This window comes from Drosophila takahashii, chromosome 2L (genome assembly GCF_030179915.1).
Source record: "Drosophila takahashii strain IR98-3 E-12201 chromosome 2L, DtakHiC1v2, whole genome shotgun sequence".
Taxonomy (NCBI): domain Eukaryota; kingdom Metazoa; phylum Arthropoda; class Insecta; order Diptera; family Drosophilidae; genus Drosophila; species Drosophila takahashii.
Window position 1 is genome coordinate 4,179,040 of NC_091678.1, and position 27,714 is coordinate 4,206,753.

Below are 27,714 nucleotides of genomic sequence, written 5' to 3' on the forward strand. Positions count from 1 at the left end.
TAAGCGTAAACACCTGTAATCGTGGGCCCTCGTCCATTGAGTTATCACATATTTGAGCAGAAGCGATGACTTTTCGCCTGATAAGCCGATTTGCGTCTCCGTTTTGCCACTGCTGCGGTTTGATTTCTTCTCACTTCACTCGCCGCCCTCCAAAACTCTTAGTATCCGTTCGAGTGGCTTCGGCGTTCGTTCCCCCCAAGAATTCGCGCTTTCTCATCGGGCATGTGGGGTCTCTCCCCGTAGAAAGACAGTGAACAATGGTATCTAGAATCCAGAGGACAACCTGTGCCAATTTCTCGAGTTATCTGGGTGTTACGACGGTCGACGGTTTCAAGGTTAGGCGATAGTTTAAAATGGAGGAACCGCTGGGAAAGGCGATAAGAAAGGTTCAGGCAGGCAGAAATGGTAAAATATCTTGTCCTTGGGTGTACTTCCAAGGAACTCAAACATCTGCGGAAAAGGTTTTTCTATATTTTTGGGCCGTAAAAATACAGACCGTAAACTATCTTGTTTAGTTGGGATTTTCTGCCTGGTCTTGTAATTTCATTTCCTTATGCTGTTCGTGACCTGCCCCAAGAATTTCTCCCAGTGCAATTACACGTTGCGTCATTAAACTGCTGTAGCATAAAGGTGTAAACAAATCTCAATGCAAACAATCGATAGCCAGACGCTCAAAAATACACAGGTAAACTTGCATGTGCTGCTAATAGATCTGTAATGTGGTTGTTAGGTTTTTATAGAAAGTGGGGATAAAGAAAAGGTTGGGAATTTGTAACTTGCACTAAAAGAAATCTATGATTAATTGGAATATGAATTTCAAAAATCATAGTAATAGTAAATATTGTTATAAGACTATTAAAAATTCCTTCTAAACCAATAGTTTCTCTTCATACAGTTAAGATACAAAGTGTAGCGCATAAAAATAGCCACTATAGGCCGTCCCTTCTAGCGTTTAGGTACACAAGATTGTTTGGTAGAACGACATGAACAGGTTTACGACTCGATTAGAACGATTGTTAGACTGTTGCTAGATAGATGGGCGATTCGCTTGGCCGCTCGACTCGGGATCTCGATTCTCGGCTGTGGAAGACGATCATCATCATCATGGCAAGGGTATCAGACATTCTCGGGTCGGGTCTCGTTTTCCCGGCATGTGCTAATGTTTCCACACGAGTGCTTGACTCGACTTGACTGGCTCACCTGCTCACCTCACCTGTTTCACCTGCGTCAACGGGCGGTTTACACGCAATTATTAGAATGAATTTAAGCAGCCCCCATTGTCTTCGATTTCCAATACCACCTGATGAGGAGGGAAGTGTTTTTGGTGTCCTTTTGGTGTAGTGGGTCCCGGGTCACCCCGTCGAGTTGCTTTAATTGCGTAGAAACGCAGGACCCCACATTCATGACGTGTGAGTGGACATTCTTCTGGCGACTTTGTTGAAGGATGTGGCAAGACAGCCGCTGCCACTGCATTGCTGCATCTGAAATGTCCCAAATAGGCTCAACCCCACCTTTCACTCACCCACAACATTATCAGTGATGTCAATCTATCGGTTTTAAAGCATAGAGGTTCTAAGCAAACCTACAACCAAATAATATCAACTATTAAATATCTAATTTATAAAGTTAGTCATTGGAAACTAATACTACTACTGATTTTGGAACCTTTCAATGATTAAATTACTTAACGTTACGTTACGTGAATCTGTTATAAATTAACCCTCCACTTAAACTAAAACATCATCATAAATATACTCATTTAATAAGATACATCTTGTTATTACCGTATTATTTTGGCTAGAAAACCTCTGAATACCCATAAACTCAACCAACCCATCCTCATTCCCAGATACCTTCTTTCTGCCATCTGCGTCATGCATTTCGCTGCACTGAACACTTGTGGTGGGTGGTGTACTGTATTTTGGGTGGTGGTGCGATGGGTTACCCCGTCGGTGGTGCTTGGACCGTCGGAGATGAGCAAAGATAGAGAATGGGCAGCCATGAATGAATCATTTCGGGGGAGGGGCAGAACCATCATGGCATCATAGGCTGAATTCGTTGGCGTTTGCACAGCCAAAATAAAACAACGGCCAGTGGCCATGATTGTGTGATTTGTCTTTGTTGGCCTGAGCAAGAATCATTTATTCAATAATTACATATTTACATACAAACGTTAAGAGGGCGGAAATGATGTCGATATATGGGGTTTTAGGTGTTTTCACAAGCTGAAAAATCGTTTTAAATCCACTGGAGTGAATGTAAACGTAAAATATTAGTTAATTTTGGTTATTTCATGCTATGGAAGCACTTAAAATTGGGTACGTGAGATTTGCTCATGTAAAGTTTGAATTCGACCGCCTTCCAGAGGAGTAGTGTAAAAATGTTCAAGAGGTTTAAAAGATTTTAAATTATTTTTAATATATTATTATTATTATTATTAACAAAAGTTTTTTTTTTATTTAACATATCAGAAAATAAATATAATATTATAATAAAAATCATTATATAAACTATAAATTGTGTATTCTAAAACTTAGAAAATTGCTATACATTTTATTTTAAATTAATCAAGACTAATAAATGCTTTTATTAATTTAAGTAATGTTTTGTTTTGGTTATATTACAGTTTTTAAACATTTAAAAGGGGGCTCCTGGGACCCTTTATTACTATTACCCCCTTTTCGACACCCTTGCTTATAATTAACAGCTGTATTATGTCGTCTATCGATGACTATCGGCGGCGGTGGGTACGAATCACCTTGTTGGCCGATTTTGTCCGAGTTTTTTGCCGCGAAATATGACGCACCCTGTGGTTCTGTTTTGTTCAAGTTTTGATTAAAACTCACAAATAAACTAATTATATTCCTAAGAGTATGGGAGTTATAGGTTATAGTTGTCCGATCGGGCTGGATCCTACTCATATGGTTATCAAGAATACGTTTACTATATGGAAAAGTCTGAATAAGTTGAAAAACATGTTGGGCGCCAAACACACGGTTGCATTTGGCCATTATAATTTCAAGCCGACTTTCGAATGAAAATACACCCTGAAATTAACTCCGACCCCCATAAATGGAGTAAGCCCATTTGTGTCCTGCGCAGGATATATATTAGGGGGATTCCCTAAACTGTTGAATTGCTGAATTGTTGAAAATTCATCAAAAAATTTCAGCAATTAAGGGAACGACCCAAAATGGTTCCTGTTGAATTTTCAAACAGCTGTTATTTGTTGAAAAGTTTCACGGAACTTAAAGCATGTAATATTTGATTTATTATTGCTGGTTACTGTCTAAAAGTGTTACCAAGGCAAAAAGAACCACAAATATGCTTTCTAAGTTGATTTTAAAATAAATAATGCGTACTGGTGATACTAAAATGTTACAGAGTTGCCACGACTTTTAAAAAAAGGTGACAACTCTGGCTTTTCAGCAATTCAACAAAATTTTCAGCAGCCCCGAGGCTGATGAATTGCTGAAATTTCTGAAAGTTGACTTTGTATGGAACAGCTGATTAACAGCTGACCAAAATTCAACAATTCAGCAATTCAACAGTTTAGGGAATCCCCCTATTAATCGCCAAAAAGCTGCCTGCTACAGAGTGCCGCCCCTGGAAATCGAGATGCAGCCCTAGCGCCCACCAATGACCTTGCGCTGACATTGCCGCACAGCAGTTGCGGACGAAGAAGATTTGCGGAATCAGTGGAATCGCGACCCGGAGTTTGCTAGCACGCACCAGGAGTATCCAGAGAATCCAGAAAATCCAGATAAATCCCAAGATGGCCTTCAACAAGCTGAGCATCGAGAACCTGGACTTGGATGGCAAAAGGGTGCTGATGCGGTAATTTCAGAGAATTCTGGGGTAAAATGTAGTTGCATAAACTTACGGTTTCGTTTTTTTCTACTTCATAGAGTGGACTTCAATGTGCCCATCAAGGAGGGCAAGATCACCAGCAACCAGAGGATCGTGGCTGCTTTGGATAGTGTCAAGTTGGCCCTGTCCAAGAAGGCCAAGTCGGTGGTGCTGATGTCCCATTTGGGTCGTCCCGATGGCAACAAGAACATCAAGTACACTCTCGCTCCCGTGGCCGCTGAGTTGAAGACCCTGCTCGGTCAGGATGTGACCTTCCTGAGCGACTGCGTCGGCGCCGAGGTGGAGGCCGCCTGCAAGGATCCCGCCCCGGGATCGGTCATTCTCCTTGAGAACGTTCGCTTCTACGTGGAGGAGGAGGGCAAGGGAGTGGACGCCAGCGGCGGCAAGGTGAAGGCCGATCCCGCCAAGGTCAAGGAGTTCCGCGCCAGCCTGGCCAAGCTGGGCGATGTCTATGTGAACGATGCCTTCGGCACCGCGCATCGCGCCCACAGTTCCATGATGGGCGATGGCTTCGAGAAGCGTGCCGCCGGTCTGCTGCTCAACAAGGAGTTGAAGTACTTCTCGCAGGCCCTGGACAAGCCCCCAAATCCCTTCCTGGCCATTCTCGGCGGCGCCAAGGTCGCGGACAAGATCCAGCTGATCGAGAACCTGCTGGACAAGGTCAACGAGATGATCATCGGCGGCGGCATGGCCTTCACTTTCCTGAAGGTCCTGAACAACATGAAGATCGGTGGCTCGCTGTTCGATGAGGAGGGTTCGAAGATCGTCCAGAATCTGGTGGAGAAGGCCAAGAAGAACAACGTGCAGCTGCATCTGCCGGTGGACTTTGTCTGCGGCGACAAGTTTGCCGAGAATGCCGCCGTGAGCGAGGCCACCGTGGAGGCGGGCATTCCCGATGGACACATGGGTCTGGATGTGGGTCCCAAGACCCGCGAGCTCTTCGCGGCGCCCATTGCCCGCTCCAAGCTGATCGTGTGGAACGGGTAGGTGTCTCGTTTATTGATTTCTTTATATATTTATGATAGAGCCCTGCATGAGGGGATTCAATGAATCATTTTGAATTTTTTGTTTTATATGAATGAATTAATTCGAATTTTGAGTTTAAAAGAATTTAATTAATTTGAATTTTGAGTTTTATAGAATTGAATGAATGAATGGCATTAAATCCGAAATAATTCAAACGACAATTTCTTTTGAAGAAGAAAGGTCCATAATTTTTCTGATTAAATCTGCATGAATTTTTTTTTGTAAGCAGTTAACATTGATTTTTTAAACATTTTCCAGTTTTTGTACTCAAAAAAAAGCATGGATTCAATGAATTATTTTAAATTTTTTGGTTTTATATGAATGAATTAATTAGAATTTTGAGTTTAATAGAATTGAGTGAATTTGAATTTTGAGTTTAATAGAATTGAATGAATTTGAATTTTTAGTTTAATAGAATTTAATGAATTTGAATTTTAATGGCATGAATTCCGAAATAATTCAAACGACAATTTCTTTTCAAGAAGAAAGGGCCATAATTTTGTGATTAAATCTGCATCAATTTTATTTTCTTAGCATTTAACATTGATTTGTTAAAAATTTTTCAGTTTTTGTTCTCAAAAGAAAGCACAAAAAAAACTGGCAAATTCAAAAAGTTCATTAAAATTATTCATTCATTCAATTCGAAATGAATTAGAAAAACATTCAATTTATTTCACATAGAATTGAATTAAACAAATCAGAAATTTCATTGCATACTATGATAAAACAAAAATTGAATGATTCACATAGGGCTCTAATTTCTAATAAGTTATTAGTAATAAACTAAACTTTATTGCAGACCCCCCGGCGTGTTCGAGTTCCCCAACTTCGCCAACGGCACCAAGTCCATCATGGACGGCGTGGTGGCCGCCACCAAGAACGGCACCGTCTCCATCATCGGCGGCGGCGACACTGCCTCCTGCTGCGCCAAGTGGAACACCGAGGCCCTCGTCTCGCACGTCTCCACCGGTGGCGGCGCCTCGCTGGAGCTCCTGGAGGGCAAGACACTGCCGGGCGTGGCCGCTCTGTCCAACGCCTAAGTCTCTACAGACGGTATATCTATGTTAATCGCATCGTTTATCTTGTAAGCACAAACCAAGACGTTTAAAAAAGTTAAATCTATTTGTTGCGGAACCATATTATGCATACGAAATAAAGGAATCCTAGTTTATTTGCGGGCAAAGTTGCTGTCCATGGAGGAGGCGGTGCGCTGAATGTTGTTCAGATTGGCCCGGATGCGATCGCCAATGGAGTTGTGGTTGGCGATGGCCTTCTTGACCTCCTTGTTGATGAACTCCTTGTCAAAGTCTCGTTCACGATTTTGCGCCTCCTCGCGAGCATAGGCTTCGCGGTGCTTGCGGACCACCTGGGTGCGATCCGCTTCCCTCCAAGTCGCATTGTCCATCATCTCGCGCAGACGAGCTTCGCGATCGGCTTCGCTGAGCTTGGGTTTGCCGGTGGGACGACTGGTCTCCTTTTCCTTTCGTTGAGTTGGTCTTTCGGCACTCCTTCGCCGGTCATCTCTTTTGGAACTTTGGCTCCTGCTGCGTTTGGATCTAGAACGCTCCTCGGGGCTTCTGCTCCTGCGATTTTCTCTCTGTTTAGAGGTTTCCTTGCTTTCTTCTGGGCGTCGGTGTCTCTCTTTTCTGTCTTCTGGACTCCTGGTCCTCCGTTTCTGCTTTCTATCTTGGGGACTTCTGCTCCTCCGTCTTTCTTTTCGCTCTTGGGGACTTCTGCTTCTCCGCCTTTCCTTTCTTTCTTGAGGACTTCTGCTCCTCCGCCCTATCCTTCTCTCGTCTGGACTCCTCCGTCTGTTCCTTTGCTCTGGAGGGCTTCTGCTTCTGCGTCTCTCCCTCTGCCTTCTGTCTTCTGGACTCTGCTTCCTCTCATCCCTTCTCCTTGACTCAACTTCCCTAGATCTTTGTCGCCTGGGCCTTTCCTCCTCATCACTACTTTCGTCGCTGCTGCTGCTGCCTTTTCGCTTGGATTTCTTTGACTTTTTCTTGGTCGCCATGTCTAGTTGCTTGGAAATGGTGCGATACTGGGCGTCCAGCAGTTTGTCCAACTTGAGGTCACCATTGCCGTGGTCGCCCTTGAGTTTGCTGACCTGGCGGGCCAGTTTTCTGTCCAGATCATCGTCGCTATCGCTGCTCTCGCTGTCATCCTCATCGCTGGATCGCCTTTTGCTCTTCTTCTTTTTGGACTTCTTGGACTTTTTGCTCTTCTTGGCCTTTTTCTCCTTGGCGGCCTTTAGATCCTGTTCAGTCTTGAGGATGCGATGGATTTCCTTCAGTTTGACGGGATTCTCGAGGAGTTTTCGACGGGATTCCATCTCGCGCTGCTTGATGAGCATCAGCGGATCCTCGAGGGTCTTGCGCTGCATGTCGACCTGTTCGGTGGACTGCAGATTGCGATAGGTGCGGATGGAGAAGGGCACGCAGTCGTGCTCCACATGATTGATGGACTGCTTGAGGCCCACGGTGCTCTGCTCCTGGCGGTGCTCCTCGGCCTGCAGGGTCTCGAAGGACTTGTCGATCTTGCGGCCCAGCAGGTACTCCTCGCGATTGATCAGCTCCGTGCTGTCTGTATTAAGATTTTGTAGAGATTAGAGGATTTATTAAGATTTCATCTAACTGACTCACTTTTGTACATCCACTCAAGTTTGGCCTCGCCGGCTGCTCCACCACTATTACTCAGTACACCAGAAGATTCGCCCAACCGCCTCAGCTCCTCCCTGTCCCGCTCCTCGTTGATCTCCTTGCGCAGATCCTCCAGCTTGCGCTCCTCCATCTTCGCCTGCTCCTCCGCCTTCCAAACGCGCTCCTGGTTTTTCATCGTGTGCGGATGCCATGATTTCTTCAAGTTCTGCGGGGGAAATAGCTTGTGTTACAGGGGTAGTGTGTTGGGTAGCCACTACTTACTAGATCTCCGCCACCCATCGTGGGTTTTGTCCGGGGTTTTCACAGTAAAACAAACAAATTACAAACAATTGCAGTTTTTCCCTCCTTTTCTTGTGTTTTCATCAAAAACATATGTTCCCTATCAAGGTTGCCAGATGGTCGCGATATTATAAATGAAATAGAGTTGCCAGAATGTACGAATTTTCTTAAACTATTTTTTAAAATATCTGATATGTGCTAAATTAATTCTAATTTATTTAACAATATATTTTAAACACATTAATGTTGTCACATATCTAAGTAAAAAACATAGCTTTGATTAGTTCATCACTTTTTATAAAAAAGAGTTTTACTTCAAAAAATATAAATTTATTGACTTGACTGAGTTTTTCAACATGCTTTTTTTGCAACGTAATTTTTTCAAGTTTTTAGCTAAATCAAATCTAAGCCCGAATTCAGCCAAGTCTTTACGATATTTTAGCACAGATGACTGCAATGGGAAGAAATCTCAAGCAAAGAAGTTGAGTTTGAAAAATGTCGATGTGACGGGAAAAAAAGTTTTTATGAGGTAATAAGAAACCTAGAGAAATATGTTTAAAGATTTATACGTTTTTTTTTAAAGAGTGGACTTTAATGTACCCATGAAAGATGGTAAAATAACAAACAATCAACGAATTGTGGCTGCCCTTCCAAGCATAAAATATGCTTTGGATAAAAAGTGCAAGTCTTTAGTAAGTATTAGTTGTAGGTTTTACGCACAATCAAAAAAAAATTAAAAAAAAAAAATTTTTTATCAATCAGGTTTTGGCTTCCCACTTGGGACGTCCTGATGGCAAAAAGGACAAGAAGTTCAGCCTGGAGCCGGTGGCCAAGGAGCTGGAGAAGGTGCTGGGAAAGCCGGTCTGTTTCCTAGAAGACTGTGTCGGTGATCAGACTCTGGAAGCTCTGAAGGATCCGCCCGAAGGCAGCGTCCTGCTGCTGGAGAACCTACGCTTCTACGCCGAGGAGACGGGCAGCAGCAAGGATGAGAACAAGAAGAAGGTCAAGGCCGATCCCCAGAAGGTCAAGGAGTTCCGGGCCAAGTTGGCGCAGCTTGGCGAGATTTATGTGAATGATGCCTTCGGAACCGCCCATCGTCCGCACAGTTCCATGATGGGCGATGGCTACAAGGTGCGTGCCGCCGGCTTCCTTTTGGACAAGGAACTCGAGTACTTTGCCAAGGTTCTCCACAATCCAGCGACTCCCTTTTTGGCAATTTTAGGAGGCGCCAAGATAGCAGATAAAATTCCACTGATTACCAATCTCCTGAATAACGTATCCGCCATGATAATATCCGGTGGCATGGCTTTTACATTTCTAAAAGTCCTCAACAACATGGAGATTGGAAAGTCCCTGTTCGACGAGAAGGGAGCCAAAATGGTAGATGATATTGTCTGCAAGGCAAAGGATAAGAATGTGAATATACTATTTCCGGTTGACTTCGTGATCGCCAACAAGATCGACCAGAAGCCGGATAAAATCGATTTTGTTGAGGCTACCAAGGGCATACCAAAGGATATGATGGGTCTGGATCATGGCGAGATATCCAGTGCGCTGTTTGCAGGCGCCATTTGTGCATCCAAAACGATAGTTTGGAATGGGCCGCCTGGTTTGTTCGAGAACGAGTTATTCTCCCAGGGAACCCAGTCCATGTTGGAGGCGGTAATCGGAGCCACTAAAAGGGGAGCCACCACAATTGTGGGCGGAGGTGATACGGCCACGGCTTGCATGAAGTTCGGTGGAGCGGACAAGGTATCACATGTGTCCACCGGTGGAGGAGCTTCGCTGGAGCTGCTGGAAGGGAAGATTCTACCAGGGGTAGCTGCTCTCTCAGATGCCTAAAAATAATCCTTATTCTAGTTAATTTACATTACTAAACAGAGTTTCGCAAAATACAAAGTTAAGTTTTATTTTGGAATAACATTAGTTGGTTAAAACTTGATAAAAGAGCGGGCTTCGATTCAAACATATCTCGTGTGGGTTTTTTTCTGTCTTTTTACCTCCATAAATTTGGTCTAAACTTAAAATTTAACCCGGTTATTTTCTCGCATCACAAATCATTTAAAATAGTAACTAATAACCGCAAACAAAACATACATTTTACATACACGAGAACTGTTTGGACCCCAACTCTGAAGGGTAATACAAATGGAATAACATTTCTTGGGATTAATCGAAGCTAATAAGCTCCGCTGTGGCTGGCTCTTCGGCTTTCGGCTCGTTTTGCGGCGGAGCAGGTGCAGCAGCCACCGCCTGGACTTGGTTGTTGGTGATTTCGGTGACTGGAGGTGCAGCCTGTGGAGCTGGAGGTTGCTGCTGCAGCATCATGTGAATTTGCTGAGGCTGCTGACCGGGAATTTGCTGTGGCTGCTGACCGGGAATTTGCTGTGGCTGTTGACCAGGAATTTGCTGAGGCGGCTGCTGTTGAAATGGCATCTGCGGATTGGAAAGCTGTTGTGCCTGCGGAGCCTGTGGCTGCTGTAGGATTGCTGGATTGTTGGCGAACTGATTTTCGGGCATGGGCGGCATCATCTGGGCATTTCCAGGCGGCGCCGGCTGCTGCATTAAGCCGCCGGGCTGCTGGAGATTCGGAGGCATCGGCTGTTGCATCGACGGATTGTACATGCCCGGCGGAATGGCCTGGAACTGGCCATGTCCATTGGGAGCCGGTGCCGGAGCCTGTGGCAAATAGCCAGCCGCATAAGGATTGTACACATTGTTCAGCTGATGCGACGGCGATCCATGTTGCGGCACCGCCGACGGCGGCATGTAGGGAAACGGTGGCGCCGCCTGACCCATCAAATACTGCGCCTTCTGCTGCTCCTGACGCAACTGCATCTCGCGCTCCTGCTCCTGGATGCGCTGCAGGGCCAATTGCCGCTGGTACTGCAGATACTCCTGCTTCTTCTTGCGCATTATGTCCAGTTTCTGGGCCATTTGCATCTGCCGCTGACGCTCCTGCTCCTCGGCAATCCTTCGCAGCTTTTCCACATGCTCCTGTCGCAGTTGATCCAGCGCCGCCCGCGAATCCTTGATCTGGGTGAGCTTGTCCTGCAGCTGCTCGTACCACATGCGCTTGTCGTCCATCTCCTTGATGTACGACAACTGCTGCGAGTGCAGCGAAGTCAGGGTCATAAAGAGCGTCTGCACCGAGGAATCGTTGGAGATGCTGCGACCACGACTCGAGTTGGATTTCATGCGGTTGACGAAGATCTCCACCTGGGTGCGCATATTGGCGGCAAACTCATCGATCTGCAACTCATCGGCGCTTTTAGTTTGCAAGGGCATAATTTGCTGGGGCTGCGGAGTCGGTGGCATGGGACTCGGCGCCGAGGGACTTGCCATCGAGGAGGATTCGCTGATCTTGCGCTGCTCCCAGTAGCTGCGGTTCAAGTACTTCGCCAGCTCCGGATTGTTCGCCTCCTCCGGCTGCTGCTGCTGATGGTACTCCTTGGGCTCTGGAGGCGGTGCCTCCGGGCTGGGCGACCTCTGCTGCATGCGATAGGCTGCAGCTGGCTGAGCCTGCTGCTTGGGCTTCTGTTGCTCCGCCTCCGATTGACTGAGCGCCAGGGCCAGCTGCAGTTCCTCCTCCTCCTTGAGTTCCGCCTCGGTCTTGCGGGCTGGTGTCTGAATTGTAAAAAGTTTGTCATTAATCAAATGAGCTTTTCATAACATAATAAAATTGTGATAAATAAATAATCAATTGCGATTTAATTGGTATATGAATACAGGTAAATCTTAATTAATTTATTTCAATTTACCATTAGTTTTCTTGATATTTATTCATAAACACAACTTACAATCTAAGCATTTTTAATCAAACTGAATATGTTCAATCGACATTTTCTCATCGCTTACTTTTAAAAACTGGAAATATGGTTTTTCTATCTGGGTGAATTTTTGCTATACATCAAAAAAAATTTATACCTCTTTTACAAATTCTAAATCAAACTCAATATATTCAAACGAAATTTTCCCATCGCTTACTTTTAAAAACAGGAAATATTGCTTTTTTTTATTTGGGTGGATTTTAAATAAATAAATAATAATAAAGTAACTCACAAAGAAAACCGACCATAAGTAGCTTCTAAATCAAACTGAATATAATAAATCGAAATTTTTCCATCGCTTACTTTTAAAAACTGGAAATATTGTTTTTCTATCTTAGTAGATTTTAAATAAATAAATAACAATAAAATTTCTCACAAAGAAAACACACCACAAGCAGCTTCTAAATCAAACTGAATATGAGCGATTAAAAAGTTATAATTGGCTACGTTTTAAAGCATGAGTAATTGCTTTTAAATCTGTTTTTGTTTGATAAACACAATTGTGCTTTCTGGTGACTCACCTGCACTTGCTGGGCCAATGTGCTGTTCAGATACTCCGCCGGCAACTCGCTGTCCGCCGGTCGAGAAGCGGACTTTCCGCCTCCTCCTCCGCTCGTCGGACGCTGGAGGGCAGCGAAGCAGCCGTCGCAGACGCGCACCTCCTTCTCGATTCCGTACTTGGGCAGCGGACACTGCTTGGCGGTGCACTGGCCACAGAAGACCTGGCCGCAGTTGCGGCAATGGTGCTTCCGGTTGGTGAAGGTGAACTCCACGCGACAGCGATGGCACACCCTGCCATCCGCCCAGTTGGGCGCCGTGTCCGCCGTGAACATGGCGTCCGCCTCTCGCAGCTCCGGGAAGGTGTGCCCCTTGGCCTTCAGGATGGTCATGGTATCCTGTAAAAAATATTATTATTAATGGTAAGTCTTTGGATTTAAGTGCGTCTACTAGGGATTCCTCCTCTAGGCTTAGTTCTTCCTCGGAGCTCATTTCGGTTCAACTGATGATATTTCACTGGCTTTCGGTTCAGACCAAACAGTTGTTTTCTACTAATTAAATTAGGGGTAAAAAAAAGGTGGCGGATTTTTTGTTCAACGGGGTTTAAGGTGAGGCAAAGAAAACTTGTAGGTACTTTATATTGGGAATACCATGAATGTGTATTAAATAAGTAACTTTAAAAAAATATGTAAAGAACATATTACGCTTAAAAAAGTTTTAAAAAACTGTCTATAATAAGTAATTGCTAAAATAATGAAAACTTACAAAATTCTGTTATTTATAGAAATTTTTTTTAAGATTTAATAGGAAACTTAAATACATAGGAATTTAATGAGAAAGAGTTAATAAGAATAAAAATTAGAATACTGGTTTATAAAATCCTAGAAAACTCTAAAAAATAGAAAACTCTAGATATATCAGCATGTTTAGATGTATCTCATCTAATATCAAAGTCATAGTTTTGCACGGTTTCTATGGTATAAACTTCTATAAAAAATATAAATCTCTAGATATATTAGTATGTTTGATGATATATCTCATCTAACTTAAAGATTATAACTGCTTGAAGTTTATATATCCTGGTAAAACCTCATAGTTTTGGATGATTTCATTTCAGTTTATAGGAATTTAAGTACATAGGAATCTAATTAGAACTAGTTGATAAAAATTACAATTAGAATACTGGCTTATAAAACCCTAGAAAATTCTAAAAAATAGAAATCTCTAGATATATCAGCATGTTTAGAAATATCTCATCTAATTTCAAAATTATAGTTGGTTGCAGTTTATATATCCTGGTAAAACCTCATAGTTTTGGATGATTTTAATGGAATATTCTTCTGTAAGAATCTAAATCCTACCTTGATGGCCTGGTATTTGTCCGATGACCGGAAGGCATTGGCCCATGTCTGGACCAGTTCGAGCATCTTCTGGCGGACGTTCTCGTGGGGCGTGGACTCCAGGAAGCTGCTGAACATCTCGCAGTTCTCCTTGGTGAAGACCTCCTCGTGAACGGGGGCTCCGCAGTTCTTGACGATGCTCTCGAGGACCAGAAGGGAATAGCAGGACGAGTGGGGATTCGGGGAGTTCATCTTCTTCTTAATGGCAGCAAAGGCATTCTTGGGACTGCAAATTATAGTTTATTAACCTTATATCTTCCAAATATTCTAAAAAAACTTACGTGACATCTTTCTGATTGATTTCATCGCAAATTAAGAGGATGGAGGGCCAGTCGGGCTCCAAACGCAGATGACTCGTGGCATTTTCTGGAAATTTGAAGTGCGTATTAGTCAACCTTTGTGCATTTATCACAATCTTCAACTTAAGAGTTCATTTGCCTTTTTTTATTAAATCTTGCAAGTTTTTTTTTGTTCTCTTTGGTTTTACGATGAGTCATTTTTACGGGTCAAATTCTGGCTCATTTTCATCGCTCTCGGGGTTTCTTACCTAAGTTTTTATCAAAACTCGATCGAAACATGTTTAATGTTTAATTTTCGCTGCTATTTGTCGTTATTTTTCTATTATTATTGGGTTAAAATTAAGCTGTTTTTCTTATTATTGTTTTGCACTTAGCGTGACCGCTCCGATAACTGTAAAAAATACCAGTTTTATTTTTCCGGTATGGTAATCAGCAAGATTGCCACCCCGATAAAAAAGCTACTTTTGTATAGTTGCCAGATGGTCGATACAGCGACGAAATTATGAGTAATGAAAACTGACTAGAGTCGTTAACAAAATAACGGCTTTTTAAAAATTTAATAACTATATAGTTATTTTAAAACATTTAATACAATACAATAAATATCATAAAACGTTCCAGTGAAAATTTTTAACCAAGCAACTTGAAATGAAAGTGTAATACTATACAATAGAAACAACAACTTTTAGAAACTTAACCATAAAGCCAGATATGCAGGTGTTCTTTTTAAATTGAATTTCCAGCTATTTTAGTTTCTATTAAAAACAGAAAATCACCACGTTTATTTCGTTTCGTCAATTGGGTCTGTCTTACATAAATATAATTAATAAACCCATAATTGCAGCTGTTTTTTTCTTTTTAATTACTACTTCAGCTATTTTATTTTAGTTCCCAATTAAAAACAACACATCAGCTACTTAAACTTCTTGTTTATTTCGTTTGTTCATACAGGTCTCTCTTACAAAATAGGTTAACTAGACAAATAATTACACGTACAATAGATAAATGTTAGTTTAGCCATACATAAACAGTATAAAAACTATGATTCGCTATGCTTAGAGGTTGCCGCAACAGTTGGCATTGGCATATTGCAATGGTCCGTTGCATTTTCTTTAAAGTATCACACGCCGGTATATAAAAAGTTGGGTTTACTTGCAACTAAGCGATATAAGTAACATAAAATCACATTCGATTCAAATTAAGCCGAATACTAAAAGCAAACGCACAATAGCCTTATTTAGTTCGTCTTGATCTTGTGCTTCAACGTAAAGTAGGATAGAACCTTGAAGATCGCTATTTGGATCAGGATCATAATGATGTTGTGGCCAAAATCGCCGCCCTCCATTCCGAATTGTTGCAGAACAGTGACGGCATTTCTGAAAGAATTTAAAATTAATTATTATTACTTTAAAGGTAATATTTTCTTTAGCTTTTACTCACTTGAAGTGGCAATAGAACTCCGTGGGCGGGCAGATCAACTGTCCCCGCTGGTTTCCATATAGCGATATTACCATATTCTCCAAGGCGTATCGCAGTGGCGAAATATAGGCCATGAACCTCATGGCAGCCGGAATGTGATTCAGCAGAATGAGAAAGCCGGAGAACATCAGCATACAAGATGTCGAAACGGCTCCAACAAAAGTTCCATTCTAAATGGGGGATGTATCATGAAAAGGGGATCTAATATTTCTTTAAGGTTTTATTCACTTACCACAGGATTCAACACGGTGCCCAGGAAAACTCCCAAGCCATCCGCACAAATGGTCACCACAACTGCACTCAGAAGATATTTCACAAATCGATCCATTTCAACGGGCTGATCCGTCATCAGATATCCTATCGTTATATACACCGTCGAAAAGATAATCTAAAAGAAGGAAAATATAAGTAATCTTAAGTTTTCTCATATAATATTTCATTGGTAAAAAAAAAGAAATGTTTTTTACGTGGAAATTTATATTTGATATTATTCTTTATGAGTAATATACAACACCAGAAATTAGCGAATTCTGATGAAATATTTGAATGCGTTTTTTTTTAGAATGTTGTTCAAACATGTCGCTGTGAAATGCTTTTGGTTTCACTCAAAAATTCTTTGCCGTTTTTTTTTAATGCAGTTTCAACCACATTCGCTCGGGACATGTCGCTCGGGACATTTTTTCCGACTGTTTTGTAAAGCGGATTTCTTTACCTCTATCTCTCAATTGCTGGATGTTTTGCTTTTAACTTAATAGTTTAGTATGTGAATGAAGCATTCAGTACAGAAAAATGTCACATATTAGCATTCCTATAGGATAAATTAACAATAGAAGACAAGTCCAAAAAATAACAAAAAAATAGCCAAAAACAGATTTTTGCGTATATTGGTGGGGTTTGTCATAAAAATAATCAAACTATACTCCAAATTTGTAGTTAAGCTCAGTATCCAACTAATTAGAAACTAATATCGGGGCAAAATCATGTGGAAATATGTTTTATTCAAGTTTCACTTACGTGAACTGGAGTGGAAGTTATGATGGTGGCAAGATAATAAGTTCGCAGTTTGTACCAGTTATTGAACGTTTCCTTTCTAATGATTTCTATTTCAGCGGGATCTGTAAAAATAAACTCTTCATATATAGGCCATTAAAAAACCTCCTACTATCTGTACTCACATCTCAAAATGCCCGGCATAATGGTGGTGTACCAGAGATATACGCAGTGGATCATGATCATGCCAACATTCGATATTTGCTTAGTGGCATTGCTGCCCGAATCGCCGAAGAACAAGCCGATCAATATGGAGCACAGTATGTGAATACCAAGCTTCAGATAGGTTAGAGTCTAAATAGGGGATTTAAATATAAAGTTAAATCTTCATAAGGAAAAAGTGATCTATTAACTCACCCAATCCCTGAAGAACTGCAAATGACAACGACCGATGAGCAACCAGAGCCGCGTAGATTCCGTTGGCGGATAGGTGTGTTTGGTCAGGTCCTTCGATGACTCCATGTTCTGGATTTCGATCTTCTGGACCTGCACCTTAACCTGCCCAGGTGCCGATTGAGATTCGTTGAACTTGGCCACCTGTGTTTCGCTAGGCGGATCGGCAGCCTCTCCTTGCATCAATTGCTGATCGTATCGCCACCGGTTGTCCTTGGCGGCTTCCGCCAGGGTCTCCGTCTGATCGCCGTAATCCCCATTCGCGCACTCCAGCACTGGAATAATTAACACCTTTAATGACACGCCTTACTCTGTTTTGTTTTGTTTTGATATTTATCAAGGGATCGATTTTGGAAGATGGATGCACAGGGAAAAATATCGTAAATAATTGGCTGCTAAAACTTTTGAAGAAATGAAGTTTAGTAGGTGTAAATAAAAAAATCCTAATATTTTGAAAATTGTATTTTTGAGGGTAAACATTTTGATTTATTTTAGAAAAAAATTTTAAAAAAAATGGGTACTGGAATTATTTAAGAGGTTTCCAATATAAAATGTAAAATCGTTTTTTTATAGAACCAAATTTTGGAAAAAGAAAATTATTCAAACTTTTCTGTGATTATACATTTATCTATGGACTACATTTTTAAGATTTGTATTATTTTTTTAAGAAATTGGTATATTCCGTTGGTTCCAAATTTTTTTAGAAATGTTTCTTATACGATTTTTTTAGTCAAATATCAAACCAGAGTCAAAGGTAGTAATATGAAAAAATGTTAAATAAAAAGACAATTGCCATGAATTGAATCTGATAATGGTCAATTTAGAATGTATCATGCATTCAATTAGGTAACCAGTGATTATAGGTAGGCTAAATAAGTGATTATGGTGGATTCGACAAGGAAAGGGAAAGGCTGAGAAACCGAATCACTCACGGAAGTCGGCGGGATTGTGGTAGGGCGGGCACTCCAGGGCGACGCTGCTGAGGAACATGACCGTGTTCTGGGGCGTGCCCTGGTAGGTGCATTGACCCGCGCTCAGGACGTAGATCAGGTTGAACAGATTGTAGATATTCGTCGACGGCTGGTGGATCGTGCACACGATGGTACGTCCCTCATTAGCCAGACCGCGCAGCAGTTGGATGGTGTCGAAGGAGGAGGAGCTGTCCAATCCGCTGTGGGAGATCAAGGGAGTCAAGGGGTTCGGTTCAAGGTCGGAATGTGTCAATCTGGAAGCTGAGCTAAACTGGTTTCGAGGACAATGGACCTCTCACTCACGTTGTGGGCTCGTCTAAAAATAACACCGCTGGATTGTCTATCAGCTCCAGGGCGATGGACAGGCGCTTCTTCTGGCCGCCACTTAGGTTGGAGCACTTGGTCTGTCGCGCCTTCGTCAGCTTCAGCGAATTCAGCAAGTAGTCGATCTGTAAATCACACGTCAATTAATATTTTTCCGTTAATGGTACACTTGGAAAATCTAAATTCGATCACTTTAAGTCTGTTCTTAAACAATTACCCTAAAAATAAATGTATTGCACAGAGAAAATTATCACAAGTTTTACTTTTACATTTTACTTTTTAAAACGTTTTTATATGAAAACGGCACCTAAAACGTTGTATGATTTTCTCTGTGTGTAAATGTTAAATACATGAGATAATTAGTTTCTTTTTGGAAATTTGAAATAAAATTTTGAAACCTAAAATATTCAAAAAAGCTATTCCTTAAAAGGGCACAAGTTCTATAACTAATGCATAATTTTATTATGTTAGCTCAAGAGACATGCTAAGAAATTTCGTAAAATAAATTAAAATCAAGTTTTTTTTTAGTGTAGTTTACTCACCAGGGTTCTCTTTTCCTTCAAACTAACGCAGTTGTTCGAGATTTTAAGTGTTGCCGCCATCAACATGGTCTCCTCCACGGTGAAGTAGGGAAAGAAGTGATCATCCTGCATAATGTAGCCGCACAGCTTGCGGGCCTTTCCAATCTCTATTTTCCCACTGACACCAGTTTTCGTCAGACCCGTGAGGATGTTCATTAGACTAGATTTACCGGCCCCCGAAGGGCCCATGATGGCGGTCAATTCGCCCGACTTGAAGGTCCCCGTAATGCCCTTTAGCACCGATTTCTTTTCTGTGAATGTAAATTAAATGGGTGAATTAGTTGGGTAAGAACCTTAAAAAAATGATATTCTAATGATATCCCAAAAATATAAATCGGGATTTTAATTTTAAAAATAGTCACATTAACAGCAGAATTTAAAATACATACACAAAAGACTTTGGAACTTTTGTTATATTTCAATGACAGCTAGGTCATTTTGTGTTACAACTTTAATGATCCTAAGTTCATTTCACTTTCAGGTTGCAATTACTGAACCTTAAACGAATTTCTCAACCTTCTCCCATATCAAATATTTCTCATATGCCAGGCAATTAAAAAGCATACAATAAGGTTAACAGGTAAGGAGCCATGAAAAAATAAACCGAGCTTTAAAATTAAAACCCTCATTAAATGTGCACACATCATAAAACAGAAGTAGTATACATTTTGGATGGGTCAATCTAAAAAAATGATTACTTGTTCCACTTAAGACTCATGCGCAATCTTTTAATATGTTCCATTTGCGATAACTGTCTGCTCTATTGACTCTAGATTATCAAGGAATAACACCTGTGGTCCGGGATCTTTTCTTCCGGCACACTTTGAGTGCTAATAGAGATAGTCAATTTGCACTTGAAACTAGTACGAAGTAGCTACTCGAGGGAAAAATGCTACTGTAGTTTAAATTGGAAGAATATATAGGTAAAAGTAATTTATTTTTATTTTAACTGCCTTGGATACGTCATTCAAAATCTCATGATAATTTATGTTTTACTTAAACCAAAAAAAAAACGTATTAAAAAAATGTAAAATAGAATTAAAAACATTTTTTTTTGGAAATCCGCCTTTTTAAATTTCTATTAGTTTCGATTAGACTATAAAACATATTTTTAATGATATCACCGTATAACCGTCTTACCTTGCTTCTTGGGTACATTGACCTGGTAGAGGAGATCTTCGAAGTGAATGTCGATGCCGTAGACATTCTTCAACAATTTGCTGCTATCCATTTTGTGTGTGCTCGTATTATTCCCGTAGTGTTTACAAAACGTTCTTGCTGATTTATTTTGAATGCTTATCGAAATTTATTAGCTCAGCTTTGCGCTTGCTTTGCACATTATTTACACATAACAAATTCGGAGGAGAGCACTTTTAAATTGTTTTCGAAATGGCCTGAAACAACAGTATTATAATGGATTACAAACCATATCTGGGCAATGGTTTCGGGTTGCAATTTGTGCGGCTGTGGCTTGAATCAAAATTATGTCATCAGCCGGGTAACTTTTGTAATAAACTTAAAAGCCCTTACAGCGGCAATTAGAGCGCGTCTTGAACCGGATTGACCTCAAAGTTCGCCAACTGTCGAAACCGAAACCGACAACCGCCGAACCGTTACTAGGTTTTTTTGAACCTTTTTATTTTCACTTTTTATTTTCTGTTTTTAATGTTCTGTTTTTACTTTGAGTTTTTATTGACCAACTTTAATTTTCTTCAAGGAAAACTAAGAGAGGAAAACCTTTCTGAAAAACACTATCCGTTTGCGCATGCGCCCCCGTTGGCAGACAGCTGATAACTGCGGAAGAACTCGTCGCCGACTAAACACGATGGGGTCTCTGCCACTGCCCTCTGCTGACGTCGAAGCGGCAGCAGCAGCAGCTATAAAGCAAAATACTAAAGCAAGGCAAAAACAAATGTATAAAAATTATAATCAGGCAGAGCTAAGCACACTCGCATATCAAATACACAACTCGACAATGCAAAACGCGCCGGCAGAGTGGCGTTAAATTTCAAGTTTAAGTCACCTTTTACTCGTTTTGATTTTGATTTTGATTTTTGGGCCGCCGAGAACAACAGACAAATTGTTATTTCAATTTATGACTCAAGCGCAATCAACAAATCACTCACACCTGCGTGTGTATACATTCCTACAATTATGAAAAATAAAAACTATATAGCAACGGCCTTGCTTAAAAACCAGAACATCTAACAAAAATGTGTACACAAAAAGTTAGGTATAAATTTATGTTCGAAATACCATTCTTGTGATTTGTTAAAATCCAGTTGTAAACAAAACGTGCAGGAAATTTGGCAGAAATTGGGGGAATTCGTTTTATTATTCAGGAAAAAGTCTATATAATTAGAATAAATATTCCATTAAATATATAAATTTAAGAAATATCCAAATCAATAAATGGAAATCCCATTAAGGGTTTTGCTCATTACATTTGTAATATACTTTTTCACAATAATGTGTCAATAAATCGCTCCCACATCAAAGCGAAAATTCCAGATTTCATTTAAATGTACATCTCGCACTTCTCCACTTGCCAGTTTCAAAGAACTTCCGCAAATTATTCAATTAGTCATGGAACACGTAGTTTTAGTTCTAGGGAAAACACCCACTACGTGACTTTCGGTTTCTTTTAATAATATACCCATTACTGCTTGTAATGATCTCGGGAAATTTGCTGAATAAAACTCGCCCTACGAGTAAATATTAGGAACGGCTCTATTATTAGTATGCAAATAGTGTAAAGTTGGAATAATATATATTTTCCAGGGAATATTCTCACCTGAAATACTAATTTCCCATTTTCTGAGCTGATTCAGTGAATCAATATAATAAATATACCCCATTTTCGTAGGCTAGGGGATCAAATTTACCGCTACAAGTAGACAGAATAAATAGTGGTTCAAGAACACGAGCTTTATAATTTTAGCTTTCGGCGATTGCAACACCGCCAAATAGTAGCAACAGAGAATTATAAAACAGAAAATTACGAAATCCCATCAAAGAATGAAAACCGTTGAAAATGGTAAAGAAAAAAGAGAACGTTGCGCCGGTCAGTTCTTAGAACAAGAACTCGTTTGGCGACAACTGTAGAAAAAGTGAAACTGAATAGACTTGTAAAAGGAAGGAGAAGGAGCCGAGCAATTACAGTGGCCGCCCAAAAACGGCAACCTTTCTAATATAATAATATTTGTTTTTGATTCCTAATGGTTCTTTAAAAATATGAATTATAAAGTAATAAAATTGTGACTTTAAAATTAAGTTTTACTTTATTTCAAGGCCTGAAATCCATATAACGGTTGATTCATACAATTTTACAGTTACAATACTTTGAAGTTCTTCGTTTTTAAGATATTAAAAACCTAAATATTTTATCATGGCTATGAATTAAGGCCACACAGATAACATCTCCATAATTTCCATATTTTATGAGTAAAAACCTCCAAAACTAAATACCCCTATAAAACTGACCACTGTAATTGCCGGCTGACTTTGTAATTTTTTTCCCATTTTGCGAATCTTGCGCCATGGAATTCCTTCTTTGAATGGACAAAAGTCCGTCTCAAATTGGGGCTTTAGAATTTTATTACGTGACCGTTGATTTAATGGCTCAAGATTTTCGTACGCCACTTGGCTGCACACAAAACCTTCGGCGAGTAAACAAAAGTGATGAAAACAATACGCACGGAAGCAGTAAATAAATATTTTATATAGGTACAGTAGAAATGAGGTTATCATTATGATACACCACTTACTATATGGACAGCAGCTGTCCGAAGCTCCCATGGTTATCTATTCGCTTCGAAAAAATAATGTCAATTAATAATTGCGGCGGTGGCAGAGCTACCTTTGCCATTGAAGCCTCAACTGACCCGCAGGTTCGATAAAATTACAAATGCAGGCGACTATCAGACAAAACGGCAATAACAAATAATAATAACAATAATAATACCAACAACAACAGGGCGGCAGGTTGAAAACACAGACATGTCTTGGGAAGGCAAACACTTGTGCTCAGAACTCTGGAATGCCACTTGCTATCAATTAAAATAAATTGTAATAACATTGCCTTTGACTTTTCCACATTTGAATTGAGTCATTCTGGGCGAATCTCCCCATATGCTGCATAATGTACATATTTGTATTTGGTTTAACACAAAATATGAATATTGTGGGGTTTTTATGGGAAGTTCATTTTCAAGAACCCTGCGGTTTTGGAAGTTTTTGTAGAAGAGAATAACCCCAGAATGTAGAAGATACTTTGCATTTAAAATATATAGTACGAAAATAAGTGCTTTTAAATGTGCGTTATCAAAAATCTAACATTTATCTTATCTTGAGTTAATAGTTGTGTTTTGTTATTGGGAAAGGTCTAAAAATTAATCAATTATCAACTCAATAGGCCAATTTTTGATAGCAAAAGAAGTTTCAAGGCCACTAAGTGAAAAAAAATTTAATTATTCAATTTATATCCAAATCATATGTTCAGTAAATTTAAAAACTTTATCACCGTTACATTACCACTATAATTATTTTCAATGTAGAAAAAGGAAATTTGTTATTTACGAGTTTAACGGCGAATTTGCAAATCTAGAAAACGAGTAATATTTTCAGTAATTAATACCCATCAATTTATATAATTTATTACTCTTTCAACAGTAAAAATAAGTACTGTTATGCATAAGGAATAAGGAATGCATTGCCAATTCCTTGGTTTACTGAATTTCTAATCTATTAACGTTCATGACTCAACCCACTAAGTGAAACTGTTTTTCAACTATAAAATTCGCAATCCAATCTACCCCACCAGCTTTTCTGTTCCGGGTGCCAGGAAAAACAGATGCCATGGCATAATAGTACGTTCTAATCTTCGACTTGCATAAACAAAACAAATCGTATAAACAAACCGGCAAGTGCTGAAAGAGAAATACTTTGCCCATCAATCGAGTGATTTGATTGCGGGATCGGTTCTGAAAAGTTCCTGAACCCGGTGCACGTGTATGAGATACGTTGATGATGATGATGAGCACTTGTGCAATACGAGTACTATTGCGGCACTCAGGTCCGTAAAAAACTAAATAACATAAATAATCGCATAACCTGATGCTATAACCGTCTGCTATTCCTGCTATCAACCCTTTGTGATTTACCAGCCGGGTTTTGCATTCAATTAGCCGCTATAGCCGCTTACGTAACCGCCATATATGCAAATATATAGCGGCTCATTCATGCAGCGATCTCGACGATCACGAAGTTTACTTTAAGAAGACACTCGACACTTGGGCAATTATCGGCTGTCAAAACTTCAGGAAAGGTGTCAAGTTTTCATCGGTTCTGTCAGCAGATTTAGTAATACCTTTAGTAATACCTTTTGAAAGCTTGCAAGAAAATTATCTGAAGTATTGGACAATGAACCCTGTCGCAATAATGCCATCGGTGGCAAAATTGTTGAGCTACTGCACGCGCTAGTTTTACAACTTTAACAAGGTCTTCGGTAAATGGCCAATCTTAATCTTTTCCGGTCTTTCTTTTAATAGGTTTACTTTGTATGGAAACTACATGTTCTTGTGGCAACATTGTTGCTAGATAATTGCAATAATTAAAGATATTATGTATTTTTAAATGAGAAAATCGATTCAGAACCGTTAAGATGCAAATTTGCAGCCTATCTAATAACTTCCTCATACTAGATCGTTAGAGGTTAGATAACCTCTCTAGGGAAAGCATTTAAGTCTTTGAACCAGCTAGCATTACGATTGAATTAAATTGACCTTTATTTCTTAGAACTTAAGATGATAACTTGCCCTATCGTCTAGACTTCTTCGAGGGGAACGCGCAAAAAATTCAACTGCCCCACATAGATAGGTCTTTTGGAAAAACAAACTTTTATTCGCTTGAAAAGATAACAGCGAGAAATTCAACACATTGCTAGACAAGAGAAGAATCAAACTGCGAGACACTGGGTGACGCTCATTCATGCTTTTATAATCCGCAAATAGAATTCTCCTGTCGCCCAGCTGAAGATACCGAACCACTTGGGGCACACTCTCTCACCCATACCATATAGTATATAGATATAACGAATAAAGTGGAGGCAAGGTTAGACGAAATCAAATTATGCTTTGGGCTACATTGTTGGCTCGTGATCATCTATTCCACTGATTAGAGGAATCCGAATTCAAGGCCGACCGGGCTGGAAACTGAAACTCGGATCGGATTGGATTGGATCGTTTGCCTTTTAATTCTATGGGGTTTTCATTTCCTTGGTGCACTTGGTTGTGGGACCGATAAGTCGTTTGTTTGCCCTAATAGATGATAAGGAGGGTCAGGCTTTTGCACAGCCGCACCCTCACGCCCCCTGACGCACACACATAAATAAATGCTCTATGTGTCATGTGCACAGAGAGAAAATAAGGGACATTTTAAAGTTGGAATTTTAAGAAAAATCCAACTTTTTTTTGTGATTCGAAGGTTGCTACAGAATAATATTTTTATAGAGAACTCTAATCACAGTAAATATAATATTTTATAAATATAATGTATATGCAATGATATTCTGTTTCAACTTAAAATCAACAAAACTGGCAAAGATAATCTTAATTAAAGAAAATTAATTTTAGCTTTCCTTTCTTGAATCAAAAAATAAAAAACATAGTCCGATATCAACCAATTTTACCCCATATAATTTATATTGTTTTTTTTTCATTTGTATACAAAACACCAATTAATTATTTAAAGCACAAATCTTCCTTAATAAGGACCAATTTTCGTTGGTATTTTTTTCTCTGCATGTGAAATGACTGACTTTGTTTGCACTTGTGTTTAGATTGGGGCGCGAACTTGAAGCCCCATGCAAAGCGGTGGGTATTGCATTACAAATTGTACTTTTCCACACCACCCACAACACCACCACACCACACACCACCCAAACCACCCGAGTGGAGCCTGCTGGCCCACATTCTGCGGCGGTGACAATGGCATCGTGGTGTCCGCGAGGGTGGGGCTATCTTGGCATTGGAACTATTTCGTTCTGGCCATGTCCATTCGGTCTGGTGACGGGTGATATCATCATCATCACAATTTGGCAGGGCACAATCGCTGACTAATAAAATGCAAATAAATACTCCAGTTTATTTGATCTAGACGCCCACGAACGAGACCAAACATTTAGACGTAGTTAAAACGGGCGGCCCGCAGGGCGTATGCGTAATCCTTGTGGGTATTACGTAGCCGAGATGGATTCACTCGCGGTAAAAGATTTGCCGAAATGTTTCTCATCCAGGCACCTCGTTCGCACACCGAAATACACTCCATGTGAACTTTGATCTTTGAAGAATCGGCCGAGTATAAATCGTTATGCCTCATTTGTTGATGTGTGTCTGCGCTCTATTTTCTGTATGATTCCATTACAATAAGAACAAGACCCAGAAAACCGAGGCGAAGGCCCCCGAAATGCGGAGCACTGAGAACCGGGGAACGTGCCAAAAATTAAATAGAATGGGAAATAGAACACAGCTGGAAATTAAAGCAATTCCCCCCCATCAGAGTTCAATAAGGTTTGCATTTTCGATTTCGACTTTTGTGGCATAAATTTGAATGGATGGATACCAGGCTTTCCATTCGATTCGCGTGATATTTTGTACCTCTTTTATTTTTTCGTTTTTGCTGACTCACACAAATTGCACTTGATTATGCGAGAATTTTAAAACTTGCGATCGCAATAATATTTTTTTATATTCCAATTTGATGTTTCTATTGTATACTTTCTTCACACACACCGAAAAGCACAGCTGGCGTTTAATTGTTGCCGCGAGAAAAAAAACGAAGATTTATTTATAATTTCTGGGAATATGCAAAACTTTTGATTTGTAACACGCGCGTAGAAGAACCGACCATATACTATATAGAGGAGGTATCTGTATATGCAAGAATATATATCGCTGTTTCTTTGCTCGGACGTGGGCAAAACGCTTCCGAATCGCTCGAATTGCGACGCGAGACTGAGGCGACTTTCAGACAGCGACTGGCTAAGTACAACGCGGGCCGCTCGAATAGTTTATTTTCCTGAAGCGTTTGGCCGGCGTCAGCGTGGAGGAACGGCATTTGGACGGAAGAGCGGGTCGCCGGCGCCCCTTTCGCAGGGCCCACTGTACCTAATGTTATTAATAAAAGCGGTCTCTCCGAGAGCTTCTTCGAGCCGAGGCCCCATTGTTTATGATATCCCGCGTGATTTGTGCGGCGAATTAAATTCGATTCTCAGTATTCTCTGGGATTGGGACAATGTGCAAAATGCATATCGCATTTTTGCGGTCTTCAAATACACTTCCAGAAAGTTTCGTAAAAGTTATTAGATGATAGGGCCTATTAAAAAAGCCTAATTCGACTTTTGGCATTTTTTATGGTTTTTTAAAATGTTCTGTTTATGGATAAGAATTTTGTAACAAAAGTTTTGTTATTATATAGCTGAATGATCACTAAAATTGGGATAGAGAATTTAAAGAATGTAAAACTTAAATTTTAGAAATTTTAAAAATATGTTTTAAAATTCGAAATGTTTTTCAAAATTTAAAAAAAAGTGTATAAGGTAGAATATAGTATAAGGCATAGTAGAACAGTATAAGGTTAGAATATATTTAGGGAAGAGTAAATCAAATTTGTCTATAAGAAAATCCTGTTAATTTTTTTTAATTCCGCAAGTCATAGGACTGCATCAATATTTTGAGTCGCAGCTTTAACTGGTAGTCAGTGGATCTATTATATTTTCTCTTTACCTCGGAACTATGATTAGATAATCACTGATAATTTGACATTTAAGGTCAAATTGTACCTTCCTCTTTCAAAAGGGAGCTGATCATCGATATGACACATGAACAGAAAATAGAGGCATACAATACAAATTGAACTTGAATATTTTTTTGCAATAGCTTTGCGGATTATCGCTTTCTAACCCTTTGTATTACAAATGCTCTATCTATATACAAATATGGCGAAATGGTCAAAGTCCACATTCCTGACAATTTCTATGCATTTGTAGCTTGATAA

The 27,714-nt window shown here is 40.1% G+C and overlaps 5 protein-coding genes across 9 annotated transcripts; 2 read left to right on the forward strand and 3 right to left on the reverse strand.

The window, feature by feature from the left end:
• The first annotated feature begins 3,631 nt into the window (after window positions 1-3,631).
• On the forward strand, window positions 3,632-6,067 carry Pgk (phosphoglycerate kinase). The gene is made up of 3 exons (XM_017151291.3): window positions 3,632-3,837; window positions 3,909-4,853; window positions 5,696-6,067. Exons 1-3 carry the CDS (start codon window positions 3,776-3,778, stop codon window positions 5,934-5,936), a joined length of 1,248 nt encoding a protein of 415 aa, XP_017006780.2. The 5' UTR covers window positions 3,632-3,775; the 3' UTR covers window positions 5,937-6,067.
• On the reverse strand, window positions 5,955-8,000 carry Cwc25 (CWC25 spliceosome associated protein homolog). The gene is made up of 3 exons (XM_070214478.1): window positions 7,818-8,000; window positions 7,539-7,761; window positions 5,955-7,479 (listed from the first exon to the last, which is right to left on the reverse strand). The coding sequence occupies exons 1-3, from the start codon at window positions 7,833-7,835 to the stop codon at window positions 6,065-6,067; spliced, it is 1,656 nt and encodes a 551-aa protein (XP_070070579.1). The 5' UTR covers window positions 7,836-8,000; the 3' UTR covers window positions 5,955-6,064.
• A 176-nt stretch (window positions 8,001-8,176) lies between these two features.
• LOC108064016 (phosphoglycerate kinase) lies at window positions 8,177-9,756 on the forward strand. The gene is made up of 3 exons (XM_017151338.3): window positions 8,177-8,364; window positions 8,419-8,527; window positions 8,598-9,756. Exons 1-3 carry the CDS (start codon window positions 8,192-8,194, stop codon window positions 9,675-9,677), a joined length of 1,362 nt encoding a protein of 453 aa, XP_017006827.3. The 5' UTR covers window positions 8,177-8,191; the 3' UTR covers window positions 9,678-9,756.
• On the reverse strand, window positions 9,719-14,258 carry Hrs (Hepatocyte growth factor regulated tyrosine kinase substrate). 2 transcript variants are annotated; one of them, XM_070214465.1, is made up of 5 exons: window positions 14,111-14,258; window positions 13,845-13,929; window positions 13,525-13,789; window positions 12,187-12,561; window positions 9,719-11,462 (listed from the first exon to the last, which is right to left on the reverse strand). In XM_070214465.1, the coding sequence occupies exons 1-5, from the start codon at window positions 14,139-14,141 to the stop codon at window positions 10,005-10,007; spliced, it is 2,214 nt and encodes a 737-aa protein (XP_070070566.1). In that variant the 5' UTR covers window positions 14,142-14,258; the 3' UTR covers window positions 9,719-10,004. The 2 variants fall into 2 exon arrangements, with proteins under 2 accessions (XP_070070566.1, XP_070070568.1); XM_070214467.1 differs by lacking the exons at window positions 13,525-13,789; window positions 13,845-13,929; window positions 14,111-14,258 and adding an exon at window positions 12,614-12,670.
• Window positions 14,259-14,775: 517 nt separating this feature from the next.
• LOC108064013 (ATP-binding cassette sub-family G member 1) lies at window positions 14,776-26,670 on the reverse strand. 4 transcript variants are annotated; one of them, XM_017151333.3, is made up of 11 exons: window positions 26,451-26,670; window positions 19,801-20,054; window positions 18,622-18,911; window positions 18,059-18,204; window positions 17,717-17,955; window positions 16,749-17,059; window positions 16,517-16,685; window positions 16,356-16,456; window positions 15,574-15,729; window positions 15,303-15,511; window positions 14,776-15,238 (listed from the first exon to the last, which is right to left on the reverse strand). In XM_017151333.3, exons 2-11 carry the CDS (start codon window positions 19,889-19,891, stop codon window positions 15,100-15,102), a joined length of 1,851 nt encoding a protein of 616 aa, XP_017006822.2. In that variant the 5' UTR covers window positions 19,892-20,054; window positions 26,451-26,670; the 3' UTR covers window positions 14,776-15,099. The 4 variants fall into 4 exon arrangements, with proteins under 4 accessions (XP_017006822.2, XP_070070573.1, XP_017006821.2 ...); XM_070214472.1 differs by lacking the exon at window positions 26,451-26,670 and adding an exon at window positions 26,347-26,365; XM_017151332.3 differs by lacking the exon at window positions 26,451-26,670 and adding an exon at window positions 20,191-20,209.
• Window positions 26,671-27,714: the final 1,044 nt, after the last annotated feature.